Here is a 24,852-nt window from a genome sequence, read left to right on the forward strand (position 1 = left end):
CATCGATGGGCCGCGCCTGCGCGCTGCCTCTGAGGGCGAGGCGGCTCCCGAAACGCCGATTTAAATTACCTAATTAGTTTTGTTATTTTTAGGCTTTCTGATGAATAAAGAAGTTCATTTGGTTCGGAAACGACTTCCTCTCCTCGCCATTTTTGCGTGGGAACAGGATGCATAAACATTTTATTAGGCAAGCTGAGCAGCTTTCGGGTGTCCCGGCGCTCGCAGTGACCACTCCCGCAGCCTCTCCCCAGTAACTTCCTACGGCAACGAGGGACTCCCCACAGCTCCGTTCACTCCGCCCCGGGAACAGAGCCACACGCAGACATTTCCTCTCATTTTGGCAAAACCGCCTCAGTTTTGATAGAGGGCTAAACCACGCCAAGGCTCCCCATTGTTCTGTATTTGTCCAGCGAGGAATGGCAGCGGCCGGGATTTTAGCGATAAAAAGGCAGGATTGTAAATCTTCGTGCAGAATATTGTTAATAGCTACGTAAATAAAGAACTTTTGGAAGCTGTATGAACTGCTGTAGCTTTATTAAGTAACAACTGAAGTATTTTCCCGAGGAATCTTTTCCCCCTTGATGAGATGGATAGAACAAGACACAGCCAAGCCCGAGCTCAGCAGATGTCCAGCTATTAAAAATTTATTCCGGAGGGAAGGGTTGGGGTCCCGCGGCAGCAGGAAGGGGGCAGGGCTCGGAGTTCCTGTGCCGCACAAGCGCTCGGTATTCCCAGGGCAGCAGTGCAAGAGGATGCCGGAGGCAGGAATAATCTCTAGAACGGGGAAATGCTTACCGTGGGAGGAAGTCATTCACTTCCTTCTGGATGCTCCTTCTTGCCCTTTAGGCTCAGGACGAGACCTCCACAGGCAGGGCTAGAGCCAGAGGGTTGGAGGTGTATTTGAGATTTCACCTCCATGTGCTGGGGTCAGGACCCAGGACATCCCTCTGGCTGTGCTGAGCAGCCAAGACCCCTGCCAGGGGGCTCAGAGACCCTGGCACAGAGCCCAAGATGCCTGTGGTTTTGATTATGACCCGTGGAGCAAGTTACCAACCTTAGATGAAGATCTGCAAGCCATGAAAAATGAAATAGAATGATAGTGAATTTATCACAAGGTGAAAAAGTAGATTTTTGGGGTTTTTAGAATGGGGATTCAGGGGGGCAAGATGGTGTGTCCAGCCTTCCTCCTTCTTCTTCTTGGCCTCCGTCTGCTGTGATGTTGGCACTTTTAGATTGGTTTAGAGTAGAAGCTCACTGTCTAACATAGGTGATCGGTATTGGAAAGTAATTGTAAACATTGTATACGTAGTTTTTAGTATAAAGACATAACACCAGCCCAGGGGCAGGCAGAATGCCTCTGACTTCCCTGCTGAGTGGACCTTGGCAGGACAGGAGAAAGAATTTTATAAATTCTATTTATAAATAAATAAACAACCTTGAGACCAAGAAATGAAGAGTTCTGACTCTTCAAGTGCCAGGCTTGGAAAAGAGACTTTCCAACTTTTCACTCTGACCAGCAAGAGATCCCGACATGCTGGTGCTAAAGAGTTCCATCCAGCCTATTCCTCATTGAAGTATTTGAACTGAGGGTTTATGTGTCAATTCAGAAGGTGAGAAAAACAAAATCAACAAGGCAAAATCAAATAGATCTTCTTCAGATAACAAAGGCATCACAGCAGAAAGGAAGTATTTTGCATATATTATGAATTTAATTGCAGAGCAAATAAGTGAATGACAAGCAGCAATCAACATATTACATTGAGACATCACAGTGTAAAAGAGTACAGGACTGAAAAGTAAAGTTAAAACTATCCTCTCATTTAAATGAACTACTTATTAAAAAAATCTAAGGATAAAATTACTGGTTTCTCGGGGTCTGCATTGAAGGCACTTGAGACAGTAGTTCATGTTTGGACTCAGGTGTTGATTATTTCTTATCAGTAAAACAGTCTCACTACTGTGAGTTGGGCAGCTTTTCATTAGCAAAGCACAAAATGGCCAACAATCTCTTGTTACAGGGTCTTTTAAGACTAAACTATCCAATTAAGAACTGACACCTGGATTATTTCCCCTTTTAACCCAATAACTGATCTCAAAGAGCCCACAAGGCAGACTTTTCTGCCCAATTACAAAATGCCACCCAAACCCATGAAGAAGAACCATGAAGAAGAAACCCAGGAGGACACCCTGTGCCCTCCATCTTGCTTCCATCCACAACACACTAAAAATCCCAAAAGCTGAATTTCTCACCAAGTGGTACACCTACACTACTCTCCATAATCTATTTCACACTTTTGTGGATTCTAGTCTACCTTGAAGTCTAGGAAACTTTCTCCATGAATGAGGGTCAAAGTCAGTGCTCCCTGGGGGTCAAGACACCCCTGAGCAGACAGAGAATAATTCCTGGTGGCCTGGGTTTCAACAGAAAATAATATTTTCCCCCTTTTAGTTTCACGGCTGGCAACCTGGTAACCAGGATTACTTCAGAGCAATGAATACACAATTGATAGCTGTATGAAAACAAGTTCAGTGCCCAGTAGGGTCCAAATTAAATGTAAGGAATGATTAAGAAGGAGAAAAAACCATAAAGCATTGCTGTGCCCCTGTATAAATCCATACTGCATCTGACACTGCTGAACATTGGCCATGACTGTTGTTTCCCCCCTTGAAATGATGGGGCACTGGGAAAAGTAGAAAGAAGGATTCAAATTATGGAATAGCTTCAATAGAGTTATAACCTTCATATAAAGGATGACAGTAAGGAGTAGAACTCCTCAGTGTAAATAGCAGGAAAGGCTTTGAACTCTTGCCAAATCACAGCTGGCACAGAGATGCTGAATAGATTCAATGCTTCTCTCTGTCCTGCAGTGCTGGTACAGGGTGCCATTAAAAGCAGCAGGTTCAAGCCAAGCCAAGGGGGTACTTCTGGGTCTTGTCATACCTGTGCTGTGGAAACCTCTGCATCTGAACACAACATGGGCTTTTGGTCATGTATTGAGAGATTCACATTGGAGATATTGGACAGATTCACAGACTAAACAACTGTCCGACCCACCAGTGCTGCTGCTGCAATGTTTGAGCTCAGTGCAGCAGTGAAAGCATAGCTAACCTAAACCACGCATATACAGTCTCAAGAGAAACTAATGAGCCTGTTTTATTCTATGCTGTGTTTCCAGCAGAGTTATAAACAGCATCTGACATCTGAGCGATGACAGGCATTGCTCTGCAGAGATTAATGTACAGCAACTGAAAGGCAAGGCCATTATGCCTCCGCTTCTGCTGATTCACGAGAGGAAACAACATTCCTGTAAGTCCCTTTTTGGGATACTGCTCACCATCAGCCCACATTAACCCCTGTGTGCTATGCTCCTGTAGCTAGATGGAGTGTTTTGGCAAAAGATTGGCTCCTCTGAGGTCAGTGGCGACACTCTGGGAGCACTCCCAGGGGCTGCACGTTGTGCTGCTTAGGCACAGCAGACTGCCAAAGGAGGAGGAAGAAAACTGCTGTGCCAGTAAAAGACAGACTGAATGAAGGCTGTGCCTGCATCCCCTTGGAGAAGGGGAATGATAGGTCCCAGAGAGATCACAGAGCCACTCCTGTCAGATGGACAAGTGGTTGCCCACAAATAGCAGTGCTGTCATAATGCACTCAGGACTGAGCATTTTGACTAAGTTATTTTGAGAACTGTCTTACTGCCTTGACAATGTGAACAATCCATATTTGGATTTAATACAGGTAAGAGATTTGCTTCATTAATAGATATATGTTAACAAGATTACTTAATTAGAAGCCTTGGTGTATGACATACATAGTATATGACATTTTCATCAAGCAGGTTAAGGCTAAAAATAAAAATTTGACAGCAGCTAAAATGTACATACTTGTCTTTAAAATAATTTGAAGACAATCTTAGAAGTTCTTACAAAGAAAAAATCTATCACTTTGTATTAATACTGTAAATAGGAAAAAATAGCCTCTCTATATAAATTATAGCAGATTTCTTTCCTATTCTTTTGCTGGCACATTAGTAGAGATGCAGACATTTCAGTCTCTATGACAAACTCGCCTTTATGTTGCCAAAGGCTTTTTTTACCATTTTTAAACTACTGACCAATTTCAATTACTGGAATATTTTGTCACGAAAGATGTTAACTACTCACATTTTAAAGTCCATGCCTTACTTTTTTTAATCCCTAGCTTTTGTGGACTGACGTCAGTTGACCTTTTCAGGACAGGCCTACAGGGCAACTAACCTTGCTTGATCATCAAAGCTGGCTAGGAAAGACCAGGCAATGCTGAAAGCAGGCTTAAATAATCCCTGTGGAAAGAGAGCTGCAGGAAAGAGTCTGGCTCTTTCTGTCCAGTTCTGGAACAAACAAGGGCACACAAGGTTCAACACAGCAGAGCTGTTGTAGCATGTCCTGGTCATGGAAATAGTTTTTATTTGTAGGTTCTTGTTTGAATAGACCAAAAATATATTTAGAGATAAATTTAGATGGATATTATTGCTGGCTATTTCTTGGACCTGAAATTTATTTCTTCACTCTGAGTGAGGAAGAGTTTCTGTATAATATACTTTTATTGTACAAGAAAAACATATTTTGAGCTTTAAATTGCTTGCTAGCCTAGAAGCTATGATTTAAACAGCATACATAGAATTGTCTGAGTCATCAAAATACAACTGAAGAATTATTATCATAATTTATGGAGCATTATGAAAGATATTGTTGCAGTTATCAGAAAGTCTGCTAAGCTTTTCATTTCAATGAAAAAGGATGGCAGTTACTAAGTTTCTGTGGATAAGAGATCCATTTCAGTGGGCATATAGCTGCATAAGCTCTTTCAAATATATTAACTGCTCGCTTGATTCATATTGTTGGAACTATTTTTAAGTATACCTGAATCAAAACCAAAGCATCATCAAACCTTCAGCAGTGGATATATAACATTTTGAGACAGAATGGAGAACAGATTCACTAATAAACACTATCTCAGGTTCAAAATTTCTCCCTATGAAAGGATCATCACAGATAGGAAATAACAGCGTGGCACAGAAATGAAGCCATGAGACCACTAATGGATCCCATTTCCTTACCACCAACATTGTTGTCATATTAAATTAATGAGTAGACAAAGTATTACCTTCTTACTTATGCATTTATATGCCATAAATATTTTACAATGAGTGCTTGTATGTAGATCACACAATAAAATGTTCACAATATTTTTGCCGCATCTACTGGTGCCAAAAACTTCTGCTTGAAAAATGGAAAGACCTTTACATACAGAAACAAATTTTCTGGAGGATATTAAACTAAAAAAAAAAAAAAAAAAAGAAAAGGCCCTAGGAATGACGTACTATCCATGGCAAAGCATTAAGGATTTATGTGACACTTCTCTTTACAGGCATTTTCAAGTTCTGTGAGAGAGATAAACATTGTAATAGTTACTGTTCAGGCAATGGTTCTGGTATTTGTAGACTAGATCTTTTTAAAAGTGACTCAGCCTATTCTTACTGTAGATTGAGTTTTTGATTAGGAAAGACATCAATAGAGAATTAATATGCAGGAAAAATAGATGTTTGAGTAGGCTTTAGTCTTAAAAATCCTGCTGTCATCAGCCAGGGTTTTTTTTTTTTCCATTTTGCCAAGCCCCTAATTTTGCTACATGGATTTTAACAGCTTTGCTGTCATGCATATCCCAGTTTTCATAGAACAAATTTTGTTTGGCACTGTCATCCTTATTGCAATTATTCCTAAACTAACATGCAAGCAGAAATTTAAGCCTGTCCTGACAAATGTGAGAGAGCTTCTGGCACTGCTGTGTGCATTGTCTGCAATAATTCGGACAGATCACGGAGCTCAGACACTGCATCACACATGCTTAAATTATGAAAAAATTCCATTGATGTAAGGATAATTCTAAATCCAGAGTATTTGGCACAACCCTTGGCTTCTCTGCCTGTTCCCTGGAAGGATTCAGTGATGGGCCAAAAGGGCTTTAAATTAATTCCAGAACACCTTGATGTAACCCTGCCTTGAGTGAGTGTCTAAAATGTTCTGCATTTGTTATTAACATATCAGCACAGAGTCACACATCTGCATGTCTGGTTTTAATTTTAAGAAGTATGTATCAAATTTGTGACTACAGATGTCTCATTCACAACAGATTCCACGGCATGAAAATATTTTTAAGCTGTGTTTATCACATCATTAAGTGAATGGTAATAATGATTATTCAGATAAAAGTTGTTACCAAATGAAAGGTTTCATACTTGGAGCACAGAAATTAAAAAAAAAAAAAAAGAAAATACTGAAATCAGAAGACTATTCCTGCATTTGTATAGATGCTTTCAGCTGTTTTATAATACTCAATAAGCACAAGAAGATATTTTCCAGGTTGAAAATTGAATACATGCCTTAGGATTTTGAAGGGACCCGTGATAGAGGCTATCAATTTTTTCTTATGCAATTCAAAATGCATTACATCAATACAATTACCAGAAAGCCCTGGACACCTTCTTGCCTCACAGGGAGCAGTGAATATGAATGGATTTGTATTTCTTTCCGTATTGCAGAAAAATCACATGGGTGAAAGTTACAAAATAATCTCTTTTCAAACAGTATGTTCCTTTTATCAAATTCTGTATTCTCACTATTACCTTCAAATTCTGTATTCTCACAATTACCTTTACACAATACTCAGCACGTTATTGAGGTTAGTTTCCAACAAAAATACTCCTCTTACCTCTAAAGCTAAACATTAAGTTCATTTGTTTAGGATCTTATCCAAAAAATCACTTACACAATGTAACTTGAAGTATTCCCTGGTGCTGCTTCCCTATCAATAATAACCAAGCTTCACTCGTGTATGTAGCTTGCCCTTTCATATTGTAGCTTTCTTCTAAAGTGACATCAGTATATATTTCTAAAATGCAAATCAGACTTATTAATAATTTCTTCAGAATATATTCAACCTAGAATTTAAAATCCAGTTTCTGGGTTACACTCTTGAGAGCATTACCAGTGGGTTTTTTTGACTTACTTCAGTATAGCCACACTTGTACTTAGATCTTGAACATGTAACTGGTACTGGCAAATTTAAAACAAATTAGGAAAGCATATAAAATATATTGTATTTCTGCTTTTATTTAAAGTTACATGATATGACAGTTACATGATTAAATCTCCAAATTCCATATCATAACATCTGCCTGGTGAGTTTAAAGGATTAATCTAGACACTGAGTATCACCCTCCAGCTACACATTTGTGAATTGTCTTCTGGGTTTTGGCCTGAATTAGCCACAAAGGAAAGAAACTGAAAAATAGGTCAGAAATTGACACTATAACAACTTCATTATGTACATTTGTATTTTTACCAAGTTTTTAGTAACACAGCATTGTGCAAGTGTAGTATACCAGTAAAACAGCAGCAGTGCTTCATTCTTGGGAGGGGTTTAACTCTCCTTTAGCAGACTTTTGAGTGTTGGTTAGAAATTGACCAACTCTCTCTGGTTTCTAGCCAGGGATGAACTCATTATACACTCACGTCTGCAAAGTGAAGCGAATGTGAATTTCAGAGAATGTTTCTCAGCTCATGAAATGCCAGTTTTTAACCTGCACTGCTGCATAAGCATTATCATCGTTTTAAGGTCTTTTCTTGAAATAGTTGGTAACTTTTTAAACATATATCTATCTTTGCATATGTTCTTCCATACTTCTTCTTTCTTAATGATTACTCTTCTAAGATTGGGCTGGGTTATGAAGGATCTGTGATGAACATTCACAAGTACTTCAAAGTTCAAGTGACATTTCTCCACTCCAAATTGTTGAGAAGCAGAAGAAACAACTATGATACTCAAAAGCTACTTGAAAACTAGCAGATAAAGGAGAAAAAATAACTAACAAGCCTTTCAAGATAGAATTACTATTGTAGCAACAAAGCCGAGGAGGGTACTAGTCTGGAAGTGCAGTCAAATAGATTGAGCTGCTAGAGGAATCCAGCACCATCCAGGAAATCGAGCAGAATTCCTGACAAGGAAAACAAAGTAGTCTTTTCTGTGTATCACATGGAAAATTAAGCTTACTTGGCCAAATACATTTGGTTTTTACTTTTTCTATTAATTATCGTATTTCTCTGAAGAGAAAAAAAAAAATCACTTTGGGCAGTAAAAAAAAAAAAAAGGGACATGAACACATTTGTCTCCTTTAACAATTGATTACAAAAGAGTCTGGAAGCCACTCTGGAATAAAAGACTGGCATTTCCTATTCACATCCATGGAAAGAGTAGTTCTTGGTTTCCACATTCCTTGTAGAAAAGTCTCAAGAACATTGGCATGGACTTCCTGCATGGGATATGGATGCTTGACTGACCTAATCTGTTTCCCAGCTCATTCAAGAACTGGGGCAGACTGCTAGCAAATCTGTCTGATACCTGATATATTTACTTCTGGAGAGGACAGCATACCTCCTTCCCATCTCAAGTCTCTCAGACACAACTTCTAGGCAAGGAAGTAAAAGTCTGCTACAAAGACTTGGGAGAATGGGTAGTTAGATGAACATTCAAATAATAAGGTTCCTCAAACTCATCCATGAAACAGTCTATACTTTAAAAAAAAAGACAAAACGTGACTAAACAACCAGTAGAGCAGTGAGTAAGTAATTTCCTATCACTTCTGGTATGATGTTACAGCTCACCCCCCTTTGTAATACTCCTTCGGAAAGGATGTTCAGGAATCTCTTTTTTTCATAATGGCTTTATTCTTCCTGGAAACACAGGAGCCAAAAAAATTGTTTAAGAAATAAGGGGGCAGTGAAAGCCCAGACTGCTGTCCCTCCTGTGTCAAGTGAGGCTTGCAGGATTGTTCTAGATGATATATGACCCTCAATAATTGGAGCGTCAAACTTCTGGCAAAAATCTTTAGGCAGTAATCTGATAAAGGTCACCAGATGGTCAAAGATCGTGCGGATATAGTTTGAGAAGCACACAAGGTAGTTCCAAATGTGGAACTGAAATTAGGCTGAAGAGTCCAGTCTTTTATGGAGCACAAGTAACTCCTGAGTTTTTAGAGAAGTAGCCTTTGAAAGTACTTCTGATGTTCTGAGGGGAGCTGAAGATGTTGATCACAGGGAGATCTTTTCCTTAAACTATATGATAACAGGCAATAGCCTGTTTTAGGGCTCTCTGGAAAACAAATAATGTGATGTTGCAGGTCTGAAAAGCTTCTCCAGTTGCCACAATGGAGCTGACATGCTACTAAGGTCTCATTCAGAAATCAGAGTCCCAGGTATGGGGTTTTGTCTTTGGAATGCTGCTCTTTCCCAGTCTGACTGAAACAATGCTCAGAAGCAATTCTGTAGTTGTAGGGATAATAAGGTATTTTTATATTTGGTGCTGAAGAGCCCAAAAACCTAATTAACAAATGCTCCTGACACTAGTGCTAATGATCTCAGTGGGTATAAAGAGAACGTTACCAAGGAATATTGGCTATAAGTGTAAAGAGAATGATCATCTGAGATTAGGAAACAATTGCCAAGATCAATGCACCTCTCAAGACCCCAGAGCAAAACCCAAAAGAAGTAGAATAAAAATTCCAGCAGTAGCCAAAACCCTCTTAGCTGTAAGAAAACAGAAAAAGTTCCCAGGCTGGGAGCCAGCATTCCACATGAAATGAGCAATCATTTTGATTCAGTGGACATTTCAACTCAATGAGTAGAAATAGGTTTGTGCTTATTGTCCCATTCTCATTATGTGGGGGGCTGATATTTGGGCCCTCCTCTTTTGTTGTTATTACATTACAAAGGTTCTATTGTCATTACATGGCAAGGGTTCCATATTGCTAGAGTTTCATACCTCCTTGATGCTTCCTGTAGGCAGCTCCTCTAGGCACTGAGTCCTCCTTCCTCTCACAGTAGCCAACTAACTCCACTCCCCCTCAACCAACCAATCCACTCTTTTATAACTCTCTTCTTATTGGCTACAGCTGCAGCCTGGTAAAGTCAGGCCTGTTCCCAATCTCTAATAATTGGCTCAGCTGCAACTCCTTAAGGGATAAGATTGCTTTCTATACTACCTTTATTTTCTTATATTGTATCCCCCTACATCCTGCTGCCATCAGTAAGATTATCTGGCCTGGAGCACTGGTACAGATAAGGCCCTCAGGGTGAACAGAAACAGATCAGCTGATAAAGAGTATGGAACTTTTGCTTTATTCAAATAAAGTGTCTTTAGCTTACTTCTAATCATCAAGAAAGCTTTTAAAGAAGTGAGCCCTTCAAGTCCTATAGCCTGAGCTCTTCAAGTCCTGTAGCCTGTCCAGATGGAAAAATGAAGTGAAAAGTGGGGGTAAAAAAGGTGAGGAAGGAAGAAAAACAGATGGAAGGTTTCTTATTGGAAGAAAGACCCTTTGACTCTTGGAACATATTGTTTGCATTCCATAGCTAAAAATTTTACATTTGCATTTGTGAACAATTCCTGCTAATTCAGCAATTAAAAATTCATGGGCAGTACCCCATTCTACTGATTAAGGTTCACATAAGTTAAACTTCTGCAGGTCATTTTGTCACTTGATACAAACTTTTCAAGTAACTTGAAAAGCTTGGCCTGACTTCACAAACATCTAAATCATCATGTCTATTTATAAAAGTAGTTTATCTATGTTTCAGGTTAATACAAACTTAACCAAATGTGCTTGTGGATACTGCTGTGGCAAGTCGGACCTTATTACCTTCCACATAGTAATCAATTATATACTCATTTCACTTACATCCCAGGTCAATATATTTCTGTATCTACTATAAAAACAAAGGCTTTTAGCTAGACCTCTCAGAAGCATGTTTATAGATAATTATTGTCCAAAGCATGAGTATAAAATGTATATATATTAAAGCAGTAGTCCTGCCTATCCTCTCTAAGGTCTTTTTACTTTGCTAGGCAGTAAAGAATCAGGCCTCTCAAGTGAAAAGCTGAAAATTACCTAGTTATTTTAATTTACATGCCAGATTATTATATTTTACAGCAGTTCAAGGTCTTTCTGTTCAGAAATATGCTAATTTCACCATTAGATTTGGTACAGACCTGTTTGTTGTGGAGACCTGACTAGGGAGGGTAGCTGAGTGGGATAATCTCAGGATTTCAATTAACACCACAACTGTCTCATGTACCTTTTAACAACTAAACTATTGGGTCTGGAAAAATGTCTTTCTTCTTCTAATATATCAGAAAGCACTGAAAACTCAACTAAACTTTTCCTTAAAACTAGAATGCTGTTTTCCTTTTTCCCTCCAATCCTTTCAGAACTCACATAAAAAAATACATCAATCATGAGAAGGAGACACGGCAATAAATAAAAGCAAAACTTAATTTATGTGTAGCTGATGTATTTCTCACTTTCAGCATTAAAGAAAGCAAATATGCCAAGTATGTATTATTTTAATGATCAGGACTACTTAAACAACTTCCCAGTAAGAAATCAAGGCCAAAACTGAAGATCATAAAATCTTGTTTAGACCCAAACATTAGCAGTATCACCGGACACGTGATGATCACTTTTTAATACAAAAGTGCCTCAGAATTAACAGCTGCAATTTGAATATATGATGTAAAGAACTTCAGCTAAAGTGTGTCACTCAGCTGCTTTGGTATCTGGGTAACCTCCTGGTACATAGATTTTTTTGTAATTTTCAGACATCAAATAATGAAAGTAGTGTGTAGTATTTAAAATCCCAAAGATTGCATACATCAAGGAGACCTACATTTAGGGAACTGCTACTTTGCAATAAGCCCTACAGTAATTAAGGGCTAAATACCAAAGTGGCCAGGAATCACAAACTTTCAAACTGTTACCAAGCACACACTGGTACTGGGCAGTAATTATTATGAATTTTAGAGTCTTTGTAATTAGCAGCAGTCACAGAGAAACAGATTACAAACCAGCAACTTTTACAAATCTGTAAGTAAACAATAATAAAGGGTAATACAGGTTTGTGTTCACTTCATTTACTAATTGTATTGTTTGTTCACTCTGCTTTTGTCTCTACCAATATATTGGCATAATACAGTATTCATGTTTAATAAACATTCTAATTGTAGTAAATAAAACATTTTTAATGCAGCAGTAAAAAATACTCAAATAAATACAGCAGTGCATTTTGTTGTAGGTCAGTGCTAGTGAATGCTGTAGCAGTGAAATTTACTATGCGATGTCTATTGCTCTGGAAAACATATTTGAGTGTTGACTAAATAAAAACATCTGTAACTCATTTTATGGTCAGTGTTACACTAGTAGTTACAAGAAAATAAGATATATGTGTTTCATACTATAGTATTTTTCCAAATATAAATAAAATTCCATCAAGTTTGAAGTAGACAGATTTTCAGGCTACAAGAAACCCTTGAGACAGTTTTTTTCCATGCTTTCATAAAATCGTACATAGTCACAGAATAATTTAGATTGGAAAGGACCTCTAAGATCTTGTAGTCCAGCCTTTGACTTATCACCACTGTGTCCAGCAGACCATGGCACTGAGTACCACGTGCAGTCGTTCCTTGAACACCTCCAGGGACAGTGACTCCACCATCTCCCTGGACAGCCCGTTGCAATGTTTGACAGCCCTTTCAGTGAAGAAATATATCCAAATTCAGGTCCAGCCTGAACCTCCCCTAGCACATTTTAAGACTCTGTCCTCTCATCCTGTCACTGGTTGCCTGGGAGAAGAGGCTGACACCACCTGGCTACAACCTCCTTTCAGGGAGTTGTAGAGAGCGATTAGATGACACATAATTTAACAATCACAACAGGAAACATTATAGAATGGCATAAATGATATTGCAAGTGCATGACAAATAGGAACTCGGTTAATGATGTAAACTGAAACACAGTTCTTGGCTGACACAGTGTTTGAGTTTCTTATGTTAAGCATCAGTCATTGCTGGCTTGTTACTACTAATTGAGCATAAGTGCAAAGATATCATAATGTCAACTTCTGGGTTTCCCTAATCAGCTCTGGTAAAAACCTATTGCTGTGTCCAGTTTGTTTCCTTTCCAGGTCCTTTCCTCAAAGGTTGTTGTAAATTCAAATACAAAAAACTCCAAAGCAACGGCAGAACCCTTCTGAATGTGTTGCTTTTGATACTGCAGGTCAATTGTTATCCTTTCATTGCAAGGTCCAGCAGGTGCACATGGCTGATTGTTTCTACACCATTACTTTGTATACCAGCATGCTGGGTTCATTTGAGCTATAAATAAGCACATAAAATTTAATCAACAGAAGTTAATAACTTGCATTATTTAGATTTAGAATTGTAAAATTTCCACAGCATACCCTTATTTTTACTTATGTAGTCAGTTCAAACATACTGTTAAGAATTTTCTAAAAGATCCTACTTATTAAAAATATCAACTGGCAAAAAATACACATATTGGAAATATTTAAACACATTTCCACATCTAACTCTTCCTCCTCTTACTGTAACATCATGCATTAGGATGATAAACACTAGTTTTGAGTACAAAAATAGCTGAGTTAAACAATCCAGTCTCTTATGTGTTACTTGATCTTGTGACACTGCTGTACCTCCATTTGTTTGCCTTTGACAACTAAATACATCTGGATTATTTATAAATATTGAGGATTGTATCATTGTGCTGTACAGAGGCGACAAAAGCAGCAACCCCATCAGAATAACAAAAACATTTCACTCAGTGTGCAGCTTCTTATGTGGTAAATTCTGAGCTGTTTTAATGGGTATTGCTTTCAATAAACTGTGGTTCACAGAATTGGAAAGGACCCACAAGGATCAAAGTCCAGCTCCTGGCCCTGCACAGGACACCCCAGGAGTCCCACCCTGTGTCTGAGAGCATTGTCCAAAAACTTCTTGAGCTCTGTCAGGCTGGTGCTGTGACCACTGCCCTGGGGAGCTCTTCCAGTGCCTTCTGGGTGAGGAACGTTTTCCAGATATCCCCTGGCACAACTTCATGAATGAATGGCCAACAGGACTTTCAGCTAAGATGCTAAGAGCAGGCTGATGAATTACTGCAATTTTACATAGTATTGATTACAAATGCTAAGCAATCCTGTTGTATTATATGAGGAACAAAAGTGACTTTTAGCTACAAAAGTAGATTTAAATAGGAAAAATTATTGAGCCAAGTTGTTAGAAACTGGAACACTTTCACTGCCTGTGATGTCTTCCTAACCACACAGAAGGCTCAGGTTATGTGTGATCAGCAACTTGCCCTGAACAAGTAATAAAAATAAAATTAACTAAGAAATGCAGGTGCTTAGGTTTTAGAAGACAGACATAAACCACATAAATTTATAATTTTTAAACCAGACAATTTCTGTCTCCTACCATAATTTATTCCTGTCTGCTTTTTTACTCAGATGAATTCCTTCTGTGATTAGAATGACAAAATACTTCCACATTAATGAGCTAATTAGCTTAATTGCATAATTTTGCTGTATTTTTAATCTCATGTGGAATCTCTAGCAGATATAATTACTAAGTCACAATTACAGGATTCTGTTACCTTTTTTCCTTCTTTGGAACATGTTTTTGTTCCGGAGATTTGCTTGCATAGACTGTCTTGTTGCTTTGGATGCTAAAAAATAAAATTAATCTCCAAACAATAGAGAAGACCAGAAAGCTTATAAGTCCAGACTTTTTTATTCAAGAGGTAAAATATTATACATATTTCCGCTATTTGTCAGACATCTGCAGCCTGATACTTCAAGTTGAAGGTTCCAGTTTTATTGAACTATGAACAAAAAATTAGGGACTCTGTTTATGCTGTTTTCTTCAAGGTCCAAGCTTGTTCAGTACTTACAACAAGAAAGCATTAAAGTCTGATGATTTTCTAAATACATTAAGGTCTATAAGATTTTCATGCCCAAAACTGAATGGAATAATACAGCCAAGCAAAACAGTTGAGATTATCTTCACGCATGTGCTAAAACAGGCCAGACACTGAAGAGGTATAATTCAGCAAATTTCTTTACTGGGTTATTTTATGCCTGCTGACAGTATAATGCAATTTTAGCAATTTAACAGAATTTAAAAGAATGTTAATTAACAAGGACCTGTCTTACTGATTTAAGGTCAATAAAATGGGTATCTGAAAGGCCTGGAAATGAGGGAAGCTCACTGAAAGACTCAGCTCATTTTTTTCTCCCCTCTCTCTCCCAGTAAATTACCTGATTCAGACTGATTTTGATCTTTCTCAGAATATAGTTATGCATCTGATGCTCATGCATTAAGTCAGACTTCTCTGAAAAATCAAACCAGCTCCCTAGTTAGATTTAATCTTTAACTCTATTAATAAGCAGAGTCTATAAAATGCCTTTATTTCAATTCAAGACAGAAATTTCAATTAGCAAGTTAAGGACTGAATTGACATTGAAATATTAGTATGTATTTTAAAGTTTAATGCTATTTCACTGAAAGTGCAGATTTTATAATAAAACACAATTCAGCATAAAGTAAACTTTTTATAGAAGTGCTACATATGAAGAAAGTCACCTTCTGTTTTATTATTAACCTCCAATTTCACTAATAATATAGAATGACAAATTGTACTTGAATAATTAGGTGAAAAAGTGAAATCTGGTAATGCTTGATGAATTCCTACATTTTTATTATTAACCACCCCAAACTACAACACTATTCTCTAAATAAGCTTATGTAAAAAAAATTGGTACCATGTATAATTACATAGTTCTCAAGTATCTTCAAGCCAGAACTTTGACAGCTATTTGTTGAACGTAATAGCCCATTATCTTTATTTTTGCTAGGATGTGAACATCCAAATTCATGCTGCCTTGGAAAAAACAATTGCCAAAGACATCTGAGTTTATTTAAATGTGTACTTTCTGAACAACTTCTCAATATTTTTTTTAGTTTATACTTTATATATAGCATAAAAATGTTGTTTTTAAAAGTTATGCAATTCCATGCAAATTTTCCATAAATTCAATATGAAGTGGCAGACAATTAATTTTATTTGAAGGGACATATAGATTTTACATGGCCTAACTGCTGAAATCACATTAACATCAACAGATTCTGTTTGTAAAACATTAAAAATAATTTTTGACATTTTCACCGTCAAAGTGAGAGCCTGTCCATGATTGAAACGTTTCAGCTGTAGAGGTGCACATCATTACATTCTTATCTGGGCTTGCACATGTTGGTCCATTTCCAAAGAGTCCCAGTTTGTTCAGATGAGGAGGATAATTCCTTAGATTTAAAAAAATAAAATAGTGGAAGCATCTGGATTTAGTACCAAAAGCCAACATGCTGCTGCTTCTTCTTAAAAAAACAAAAATATGGGCATAGGAAAGATTTTTGTCCTTGTAGTCTCTAAAGAGAGTTCTTGTTTAATTAACTTGATAAAATATTTCTGCTATTCACCATCAGTTTGTCAAAGATCATCTCATGGATATTTTCCTTCACTAGAAATAGGAAATCTCATTTAACAATGGCCTTCCAGAGCAACTCCATCTTTCCAGTGCTTTCCAGTGCATTGCCCATGCTTTTTAAACTGACAAGCACAACAACCATTAAAGACACCTTATCATACAAGAAACAACTTACTTTTTATTACTCTTTTCCAGTTTTCTTTCCCATGGGCCTGTTTTTTGAGAAATTCAACCAGAAGATGTAATTTTTAGTAACTCAGTCTTTGCTGCCACATGATGAAGATCACAGTGTTGTAACTTTGAAAGCGAGTGCTTTGCTTGATGGGGAATGCAACTGAATCTCTCTTTGTCACCCTTAGACATGACAGATTAACAACAACTAATTGCAAGAATACTGACACCATGCTTAGTGAATACACTTGCACAAGAAGCCTCTTTCACGAATATGTTTTGAATTCCTCCAATAACTGCATTTTGCCATCTCCTTCAGGAGCTTGTTCCCATTATGTCTGGTGGCCTACAAACCACCACAGCTCTCTCTCAGCCCTCAGCACTGGAGATGAACAAACACCTTAGCAGCTGATACAGGCTGCATTTAGGAGAGAGCACGCAGCACATGTTCTGGAAAGCCAGGAGATGATCCAGGCAGCTCCAGTTGCTGGCTGCAGCACATGTTTCTACTGAGTAACCACAGTGACTGCCACCACATGAACTTAGAAAGATAAGGCACAATGCTGGTGTTTCTCCCAGCATTGATGTTGGTCAAAACTTCTGACTTCCCTAAGTGAGCCACACTTTCATGGGTTTTCTGGAAGCAAAATGTTTCTTTAGTTTGTTGTTTGCTTGGTTTTTTTTTCTTTTTTCTTTTTTTTTTTTTTTCTAACTGGTTATGTTGTAATAATGCCATTTCTCTGTTTATTCAAGCATTGATGCACAACTGATAAAAAAGTTGAGGCAGACACAATTACTGCCTATGTAATCCTAACTGTATTTAAATTAATTGAAAAATTAATTTCTCAAAATCTAGTATTCAAAGAAAAGCCAATTCAAAACATGATATTTGGCCATCAAATTCCTAATGGATATGAATGAAAGAAAAGCAGCAAAAGCAGTAACTTAACTCGGAACTTGCACACAAAGTAAGTCCTTTCTTCCCACCTTTTCTTTCCTATGCTCTACATCTCAGAGTAGTCAGGTAGTAGAATACTATTCCCTGAACATGGCATCAATTTACTGATTCTTTGATCATACACAAGACTTTCCACAAAAATGATCCCAGATTAGGATGAGAAAGCCAAACAGGAGTCTCTAGAAAGCACTGATGTGTCTCATAATTTCCTGGAATATTACAGTGTGAAAGTTTCCAAATAAGGTACCAAAGTGATAATTTCTTTCCCCATGAATAAAAGGGCAAGGACTACAGTCAGGGCAGGTTTACATGCAATAACAATCAGATCTGATTTTTATTAATTTGATGCTTAATAGTATGAAGTGCTTGAAGAGAAACTTTAAAGAGGACTTTCTAGAATTTACCTAACATTTCTGTGCTGATTCAAAAGAAAGCACAAAAAGGTTTTATGAAGTGAAGAGCTGGGCAACTATGTCCAAAGTTACTAAACAGATGGAAAAGTTGTCCACGCAGTGAGAAACTGTTAGGAATGGCAGCACTACATTAGGAAGGAATAATCAAATGTCTGTATTTCATGTGTCTGAAGAACATGAGAAAAAGGTGCTTTGAGGGGAAAACAAAAGCAATTCTCAACAGAGCTGATCTCTGTGCCTACCAAGATTACAGGGTACTGGCAAAAAATAAATAAAATTGGGCAGTAGAAACAGAAGGCAGTTATTAAAACTGAGAAATATTAAAATGGATGTGGTAAAATTTAGATTTTGGATGCATGGGTCAAAAGCAATAGGCTGAAGAGGATGCCAGGATCACAGCCTTGAGTGAAAAGAGTCATTATAATGTTATAAGTTCTATCTAGTTTTTCTTCACTAGAACAGAGAACACAAATGCTAAAATAAGCTCCCATTTTGAAATACAGACAAATTTTCATTTAGAAATTACAAAATAGAAAATGAAGATAGTTGTTTGTGTATAGAGGCCATAATATCATTAGCCACTGTTACACAGGTGCAGGTATTCGATCATATGGTGCTTTAAGCATCATCCAGTTCTGGGAGAGGCAGGAGGTTCAACAGAACCAAGGGCTGGGTCCTGCCCTTGTACGACAAGAATCCCCAGCAGTTCCAGGCCTCTCCATCCTTCTTGCAGGACTCTGTGTGAGGCTCCAGCTCCCTCCTGTACCAGGGGCACTTGCTCCAGCCGGTGCTGCCACCAAGGCCTGGGGCACATCTCTGGAATTGCTGGGCAGCATCAAGCAGAGCCCACTTCACTGAGCAGCATGGTTGTCTCTGGGCCCACACTGTGCTCCAACTCCAAAGATCCCAGGGACATGAAAGAATAAGCAGCCCCTTGGCATGGCTAAAAAGTTGAGCAGCACTCATGGGCAAAGTCTCTTCTTCTGCCGAAAGGCAACTTACTGACAAGGCAGTGCCAGCCTTCTCAGAGAAGGGAAGGACATGAGAGAGCAAATGCTAACAAGGATTTTAAGCTGTGCCAAGGAACATTTGGGTTGAACATTAGGAGGGACTTTTGCCCAGAGAAGGGCAAAATACATTAGAATAGTATGCCTGTGGCAGTAGTGCAGCTCCCTTTGTGGGAGGAGTTCAAGGAAAGAGTCCGTGTGGCGCTCCGGGCACTGCTGGGTGCTGCCGTGTTGGGGATGGGTCCCCAGCTGGGCTCCGTGATCTCACAGGGCTCTCCCAAGGCAATTGATTCTGCCATTCTGTGACATCACAGCCTCTGGGGCCAGCAGGGTGGCTGGGAACTGTCCCCAGCCTGTCACCGTGCCCAGAGCACGAGCAGCAGTTGGTGCAGAGAGACGGCCAGGGTGTGTGCTGAGGTGGCAGCTCAACCTACAGCAGCACCATGGCTGGCCACGGCTCCCAGTGGCTTCTGAGAGTCTACGTGCTCCTGATGCTGGTCCAGCCCCTCAGCCATTCCAGCCGTCCTGAGGGGAACATGGGCACCTTGGGCCAGCTTCCCGAGGACATGGAGCCAAAGGCCATGGGCCCTGAGACGCCCCCCTTGTGGGTCATGGCAGCAGGTGCTTTGTTGGACTTAGTCCTGGATCTGCTGCTGGCAGAAATTGTCCTCAGGTGCTGCCTTGGCAGAAGGCTCTGGAGATGCTGGGGAGAGGTGAGGGAGGGGTGTCTGGCAGGTGGGATGGGGCCAGGGGTGAGGAGGAAACAAGGCCTTGGATCAAGCTGGGGTCAGGCAAGGCATGAGAGCCCCCATGGAGGAGAAAAGCTGGGCAGATCTGAAGCTTCCTGGCTGGACCTCTTGGGCAGCACTCAGCCCAAGGCCCCAAGGCAGAGGGGAATTTCAGGCCCTGGTGAGGAATTGGGGCCAGGGGCTGAGCCCCAGGGACACCAGGTTGAGCTGGCCAGGGCCCTTCTTCCTGCAGCCTCAGCTCAGGAAAGCCCAGCCAGGCCCGAGTGTCTCCAGGGGTGTCCAAAGGCATCCCAAGAGGGCTCAGCCCCATGCTCTCCCCATTCTGTGTCTTGCAGGAGGAGCGCCAGAGCCCCTCGGTCTCTGCAGGGCCGTGCTGCAGGCGGGGATGTGGCTGATGCCAGGAGCTGCTGCAGCTGCTGAGGCACAACCGTGCCCTGATGCGGCTGTGCCTGCGCCACAGCTCTCTGCAGAGGCCCAGGCACAAGAGAGCGCCAAGATGGGCCCTTTGGAAGAGGAGGAGAGTGCGCTTCTCCCCTCAGCTCTGAGGTCCCCAGCTCCAGCTCACCTCTCAGCTGGCAGAGCTGTGCAAGGGGATGTGTGAGCAGTGCTCAGCCTGGGCACTGGGACATCCCCCACCATAGGTTTTAGTGAATATCCTGTTTATTAGCCATAGCTTAGTTATAGGTTCCCAGCAATGTTTTCCCTTAGAAGATGAAGTATTTTAGAGTTGTAGTTGTAAGAAGTTGACAGTGTTTTAGGTATAAGGTTGTCCCCATGTAGATTTTTCAGGCCCTAATTTTCAATTGTTAGAATAATCCACTTGAATAAATTTCAGCTTTTCTACAGCTTGCTGTGTTATTTTCTTGATATTCCATCCTTTATGAATATAAAGGTCCTTCACTGGATAAAGGAGTACCTTCCTGTTTTCTGAGAAATTGGTGATACTGATGGCTTACCCATTTCTACCAATCCAATAGGACAAAGACTACAAATCAGTTTTACAATTTCAAAAACTACTCCTTCAAGTTTTACACATCAGTTTTATTATTGGCAATGTTCTGAAGTGATACCAAAGCAGTGCAGAAAACAAGGACGAAGATAGTCCGCAGTTGACACCACCCGATAAATGACATTTTAAATCTAGTTTAAGGTCTCTCAGTGCAAGTTTGAGTGCGTAAATGGGGACATTCACACAGAGGCACTACCAGTTGTTAGGTTTGGCCTTTCCAGTGAGTTTCCTTTTTATTTTTTCTTTCACCAAATTGAGAATAAAACAAACATTTCTCTTTTTAGGCAGAGAAAAGACACAGTTGGTTTTTAAGAACGCATTTTATTCTGCCTGTATAATAACCCATTGTGGAAAATGTTAGCTTTTAGCAGAATGCCACTGTGCTGTTGCAGTTGTTCTACCACTGTGATGAATAACAGGCAGGTCTGTCAGACTCCTGTAGTTCATCCCATGCAAAGGTCATTGACCACTTATCACTGTAGGGATCACTGGGAATAATGACACTGGAAAATGTGGAGGTAGCTGGATAAATAAATACTTGCAATTTCCTTAGCCAGAAAAAAAACCTAACCAAACCTTCAAAACAATGCTATAAAAATAGTTATCCTCTGAATTAGTAGAATTTAAATTAACTGTTTTATGACTGCTTTTGGTTCATATTTTTATGTTAAATATTGTTATTTCTATCTGAACTATTCATCATTATTATGCTTTTCTGAAGTGAGATACAAAGTAATATACACCCATCTTCCCAAAATATGATTTTAAGTGTTTGCAAGTTTAATCACTTAGGAAGCAAAAGGAACTTCACATGTCTCAGGATCAATGGAAACTAACGAACACAACCTGACAACATATATTAAATGCTCAATAAAGTCAGTGAATATTTTTCACTGTAGAGATAGATACCACCAGTTTATGAATTTTGCTAGTATAGATTTAATGAAGAAAAAGTAAGTCTTTACTGCCAAATCAGTTATGAGTTTTTCTGTTCTACTGCCAGTATGCTGTGGGTATAAACACCATATTTTCATAGTCTCATCCATGAAGAATTCCACTTTAAAATCTGGTTTTGAGTTTGACCAAACAAATGGAAACTCTCTATTAAAACACAGTGATGGCAGCAGGGTCAGTCTTTGCAATGAAAATCTAAGATTTAACAGTATTTTCCTGATCAGATCTCCAGGGCTGAGTATACATGGTTATTGTGCTGGCTTGGCCCTTGCTGGCAGCCAAACTTTCACCCAGACATTGGCTCATTCCCTCTGCTCAGGAGGAAAAAGAGAAAATAAGAAAAGCAGGAACGAGAAAGCTGCCTCAGCATAAAGACAGGGAGGCTACTGATGAAAGAGACTTAACTTGGAAAATCTTATTTATCTCCATTTAAAATGAATATTTAATTATATTAGTATTTATTATTATTAGATAGTCAGAGACAGCCAACCTGACTCAAATGACTGAGCCACCCATTTTGTTTTGGTACTGAAACTGGAGGAGGATCAAAAAAAATTACATTCCCCTGACATAAATGTCTTCAATTTTAATAAAACAATATGTTTTTCTGTATTTAAGAAATAGCTAATAAGAAAGTTATTTCCGTATTCTAAAAAATATTCTGTCACAAGGAGCAATTTAGTTAATGCTATTCTAATTTACAACAGACACTAAAGTACTCAAACCAAGTTTTCTTTATACTGAAATTCATTATTAGATTGGAAACTCCTCAAGACAGGGTCCTGTAATGTGGGAGGAAGAGTATTGTTAGGCAGCAGAGACATTACTAGAGACCAGCTATATTCCCATTACATTTTGGAATGTATGCATTTCTTCAGCACACATACATCACTGAAATTAAAGCTAATTAATGAATGATAAATGATTTGAAAAAAGATGGGAAGGTGGTAAAGCATACTGTTAATACAAAGTTACTGACTGAGAGAATGTGCTTACAGCCTCACAGCGCTGACTTCATAGGCAGGTGAAATTTACTGTAGATAACTATAATGTAAACACAAAAAACCCCCCCTAATCTTACCTATAAAATTATCTAGTGGATGTAGATGTTAACAATCAGAACACAGAGCCTAGGATCTATATACTTAACACTGTGAAAACAGTGTTCAATGTTCAACAGAACCACTTTCAACAATGCTTGGTTTATCTGCTGTATCACTTCCCTAGCAAAGCAAAACAAATGAGAGACAGGAATTATAAGGGAAGAAACCATTATTTGGACGGGGCTTCTGTCTTGAATACTGGGTATAACTCCCGATCTTCTCTTCTACAAAAGCATATAGTGGTGCTCAAAAAAAAAAAAAAAAACCCAACCAAACAAAAAACCAGTAACATGAAAAGAATCTGAAAAAAAATATGCCCAAACTCTTCAGCTTAGAAAATAAATGCAAGACTGAGGAAAGATATAAAATCATGAATTGAAGAGACAAGGTGACTAGAGAGCAACTGTTCACTGTTGCTATCAAAATGAGAAGAATATCAATTAAGACAAGTAGGAAACTTTAAAAAAACAACCATATTTCACACTTGTGTAGTCAAGTTGCATTGAGTAGGGACCTTTTCTTGTACTACTCTGCAGATGCTAAAAGCCTATGTGGACTTAAATAAAAAAAAAAAAAAGACTGGGCACATTTGTGAATTAAAAATCTACCAAGAACTGTGAAGAATAAGACACTAAGACAGCACTTCTGATTCAGAAAGTGCTGAAGCCACAGATGGTTTCATCCATGGTATTTAGGGATCATGTAATGTCCTGTCTCTGTAGTCTTCCTTAGGCATTTCCCAGTCTCCACTGCTGCAAATATACCCAAAGGTGTTTAAATGAAGATTACACCAGTGAATTATTTCTGGAATGCATTTATTTACGGCTGAATACAAGGGAATAAAAAAATAAAGAATATGCATAAAAGCAAGGTATTTCTCAGCCTTAAAAGCATTTACAAGTATACTTGATTGTGGTCCAATTGGTATCACTAACATATGAATACAAGAAAATGTAAGAATATAATCCCAAAGGAACTACACATTTTCCTTTTTCAAAAACATTTTAGAACCAATATGATGGCACAGAATCTTTGTTAAGTGTACCAAGTCAGGAGAGAATTTTTTTTTTCCTTTGGAAAAAGAGCAAAGGGGTATTTCTAACAGAGGAAGATGTACGATGGTATTAAAATTCCACCAGATTGATCTGCCTTTGAAAAAATAAATCATTACTTATTTCCCTGCCATGTACAGGAGGGAAATTTACCATTGCAAATTACTATATTTGCCATTGCATACTGCATTTTCTGCCAGGAATCACACTTGACGATTTCTGTTTATGGCCAACTTTCAGGCCCGTGTCCTGCAGCAGCGCTTCCTGCCACCCCACAGCTTTCACAAACCAGCTGCTGCACGGGGGCTGCTCACAGGGAGGGAATTACAAGCAATGGCACCAAATAATTTCAAGAGCTCCTTGTTTCAATAAAAAAGGCAAAAAGTGCAACCACTGACTTACCCGAACTGATTTCTGAACCAGTGTAAGTACAGCAGTACAATATTATGTGGAAACATGGCTCAAAGGACCTTTGTTCTAAGTAACAAGGTAAACATGCACAATTATAATAAATTTAGAAGTGCTTAGCAGTTACTTTTCCAGAAAAAAAACCAAACAGAATAAATGAGCAAAGGTATTACTCAAAATCCCATTAGCTGCCTGTTTTCCCTTACAGCAGTCTAAACACTTCCAACGATCCGTTCCAAAATTATTATTTTGATCCATTCCAAAGGTATTAGCTGTGCAAATAAACCTGGTCGTGCAATGAGGTCTAGTCTGTAACTTAGTTAACGAGGGCGGAAAAAAAAGTAGATAATTACTCTAATCCATACTTACTTCTCGGGTATTAAAAAAAAAAAAAAGGAATAAAAAGGAAAAAGTGATGCTCTTCAGAGGGAAAACACTTCGATACTCTGCTTGTGCTTTATAGCCCGTACGAACAACTTTTCCGCGGCACCTCGAAGCCAGATGACAAGAATAAAGCACAAAGTCGCGCCGGTTCAGCGTTCCTGCCCCTCCATCCCTTCCTCCTCTTCCCTCGCTGCGGCTGCGGCGCCGGGCGGGGGCCGGCCC

At 39.0% G+C, this 24,852-nt stretch overlaps 2 protein-coding genes across 2 annotated transcripts in view; one reads left to right on the forward strand and one right to left on the reverse strand.

Moving 5' to 3' along the window:
- Positions 1–19,486, reverse strand: part of PSMA1 (proteasome 20S subunit alpha 1) — a 27,775-nt gene extending 8,289 nt beyond the window's left edge. Inside the window, exon 1 of the mRNA XM_005426325.1 lies at positions 19,406–19,486. Coding sequence (XP_005426382.1) covers positions 19,406–19,486 — 81 coding nt within the window. The remainder of the gene's footprint in view (positions 1–19,405) is intronic.
- Positions 19,487–19,507: 21 nt separating this feature from the next.
- Positions 19,508–24,852, forward strand: part of PDE3B (phosphodiesterase 3B) — an 87,864-nt gene continuing 82,519 nt past the window's right edge. Inside the window, 2 exon segments of the mRNA XM_014309182.2 lie at positions 19,508–19,592; positions 20,056–20,241. Coding sequence (XP_014164657.2) covers positions 19,508–19,592; positions 20,056–20,241 — 271 coding nt within the window.

This window comes from Geospiza fortis, unplaced genomic scaffold, assembly GCF_000277835.1.
Source record: "Geospiza fortis unplaced genomic scaffold, GeoFor_1.0 scaffold327, whole genome shotgun sequence".
Taxonomy (NCBI): Eukaryota; Metazoa; Chordata; class Aves; order Passeriformes; family Thraupidae; genus Geospiza; species Geospiza fortis.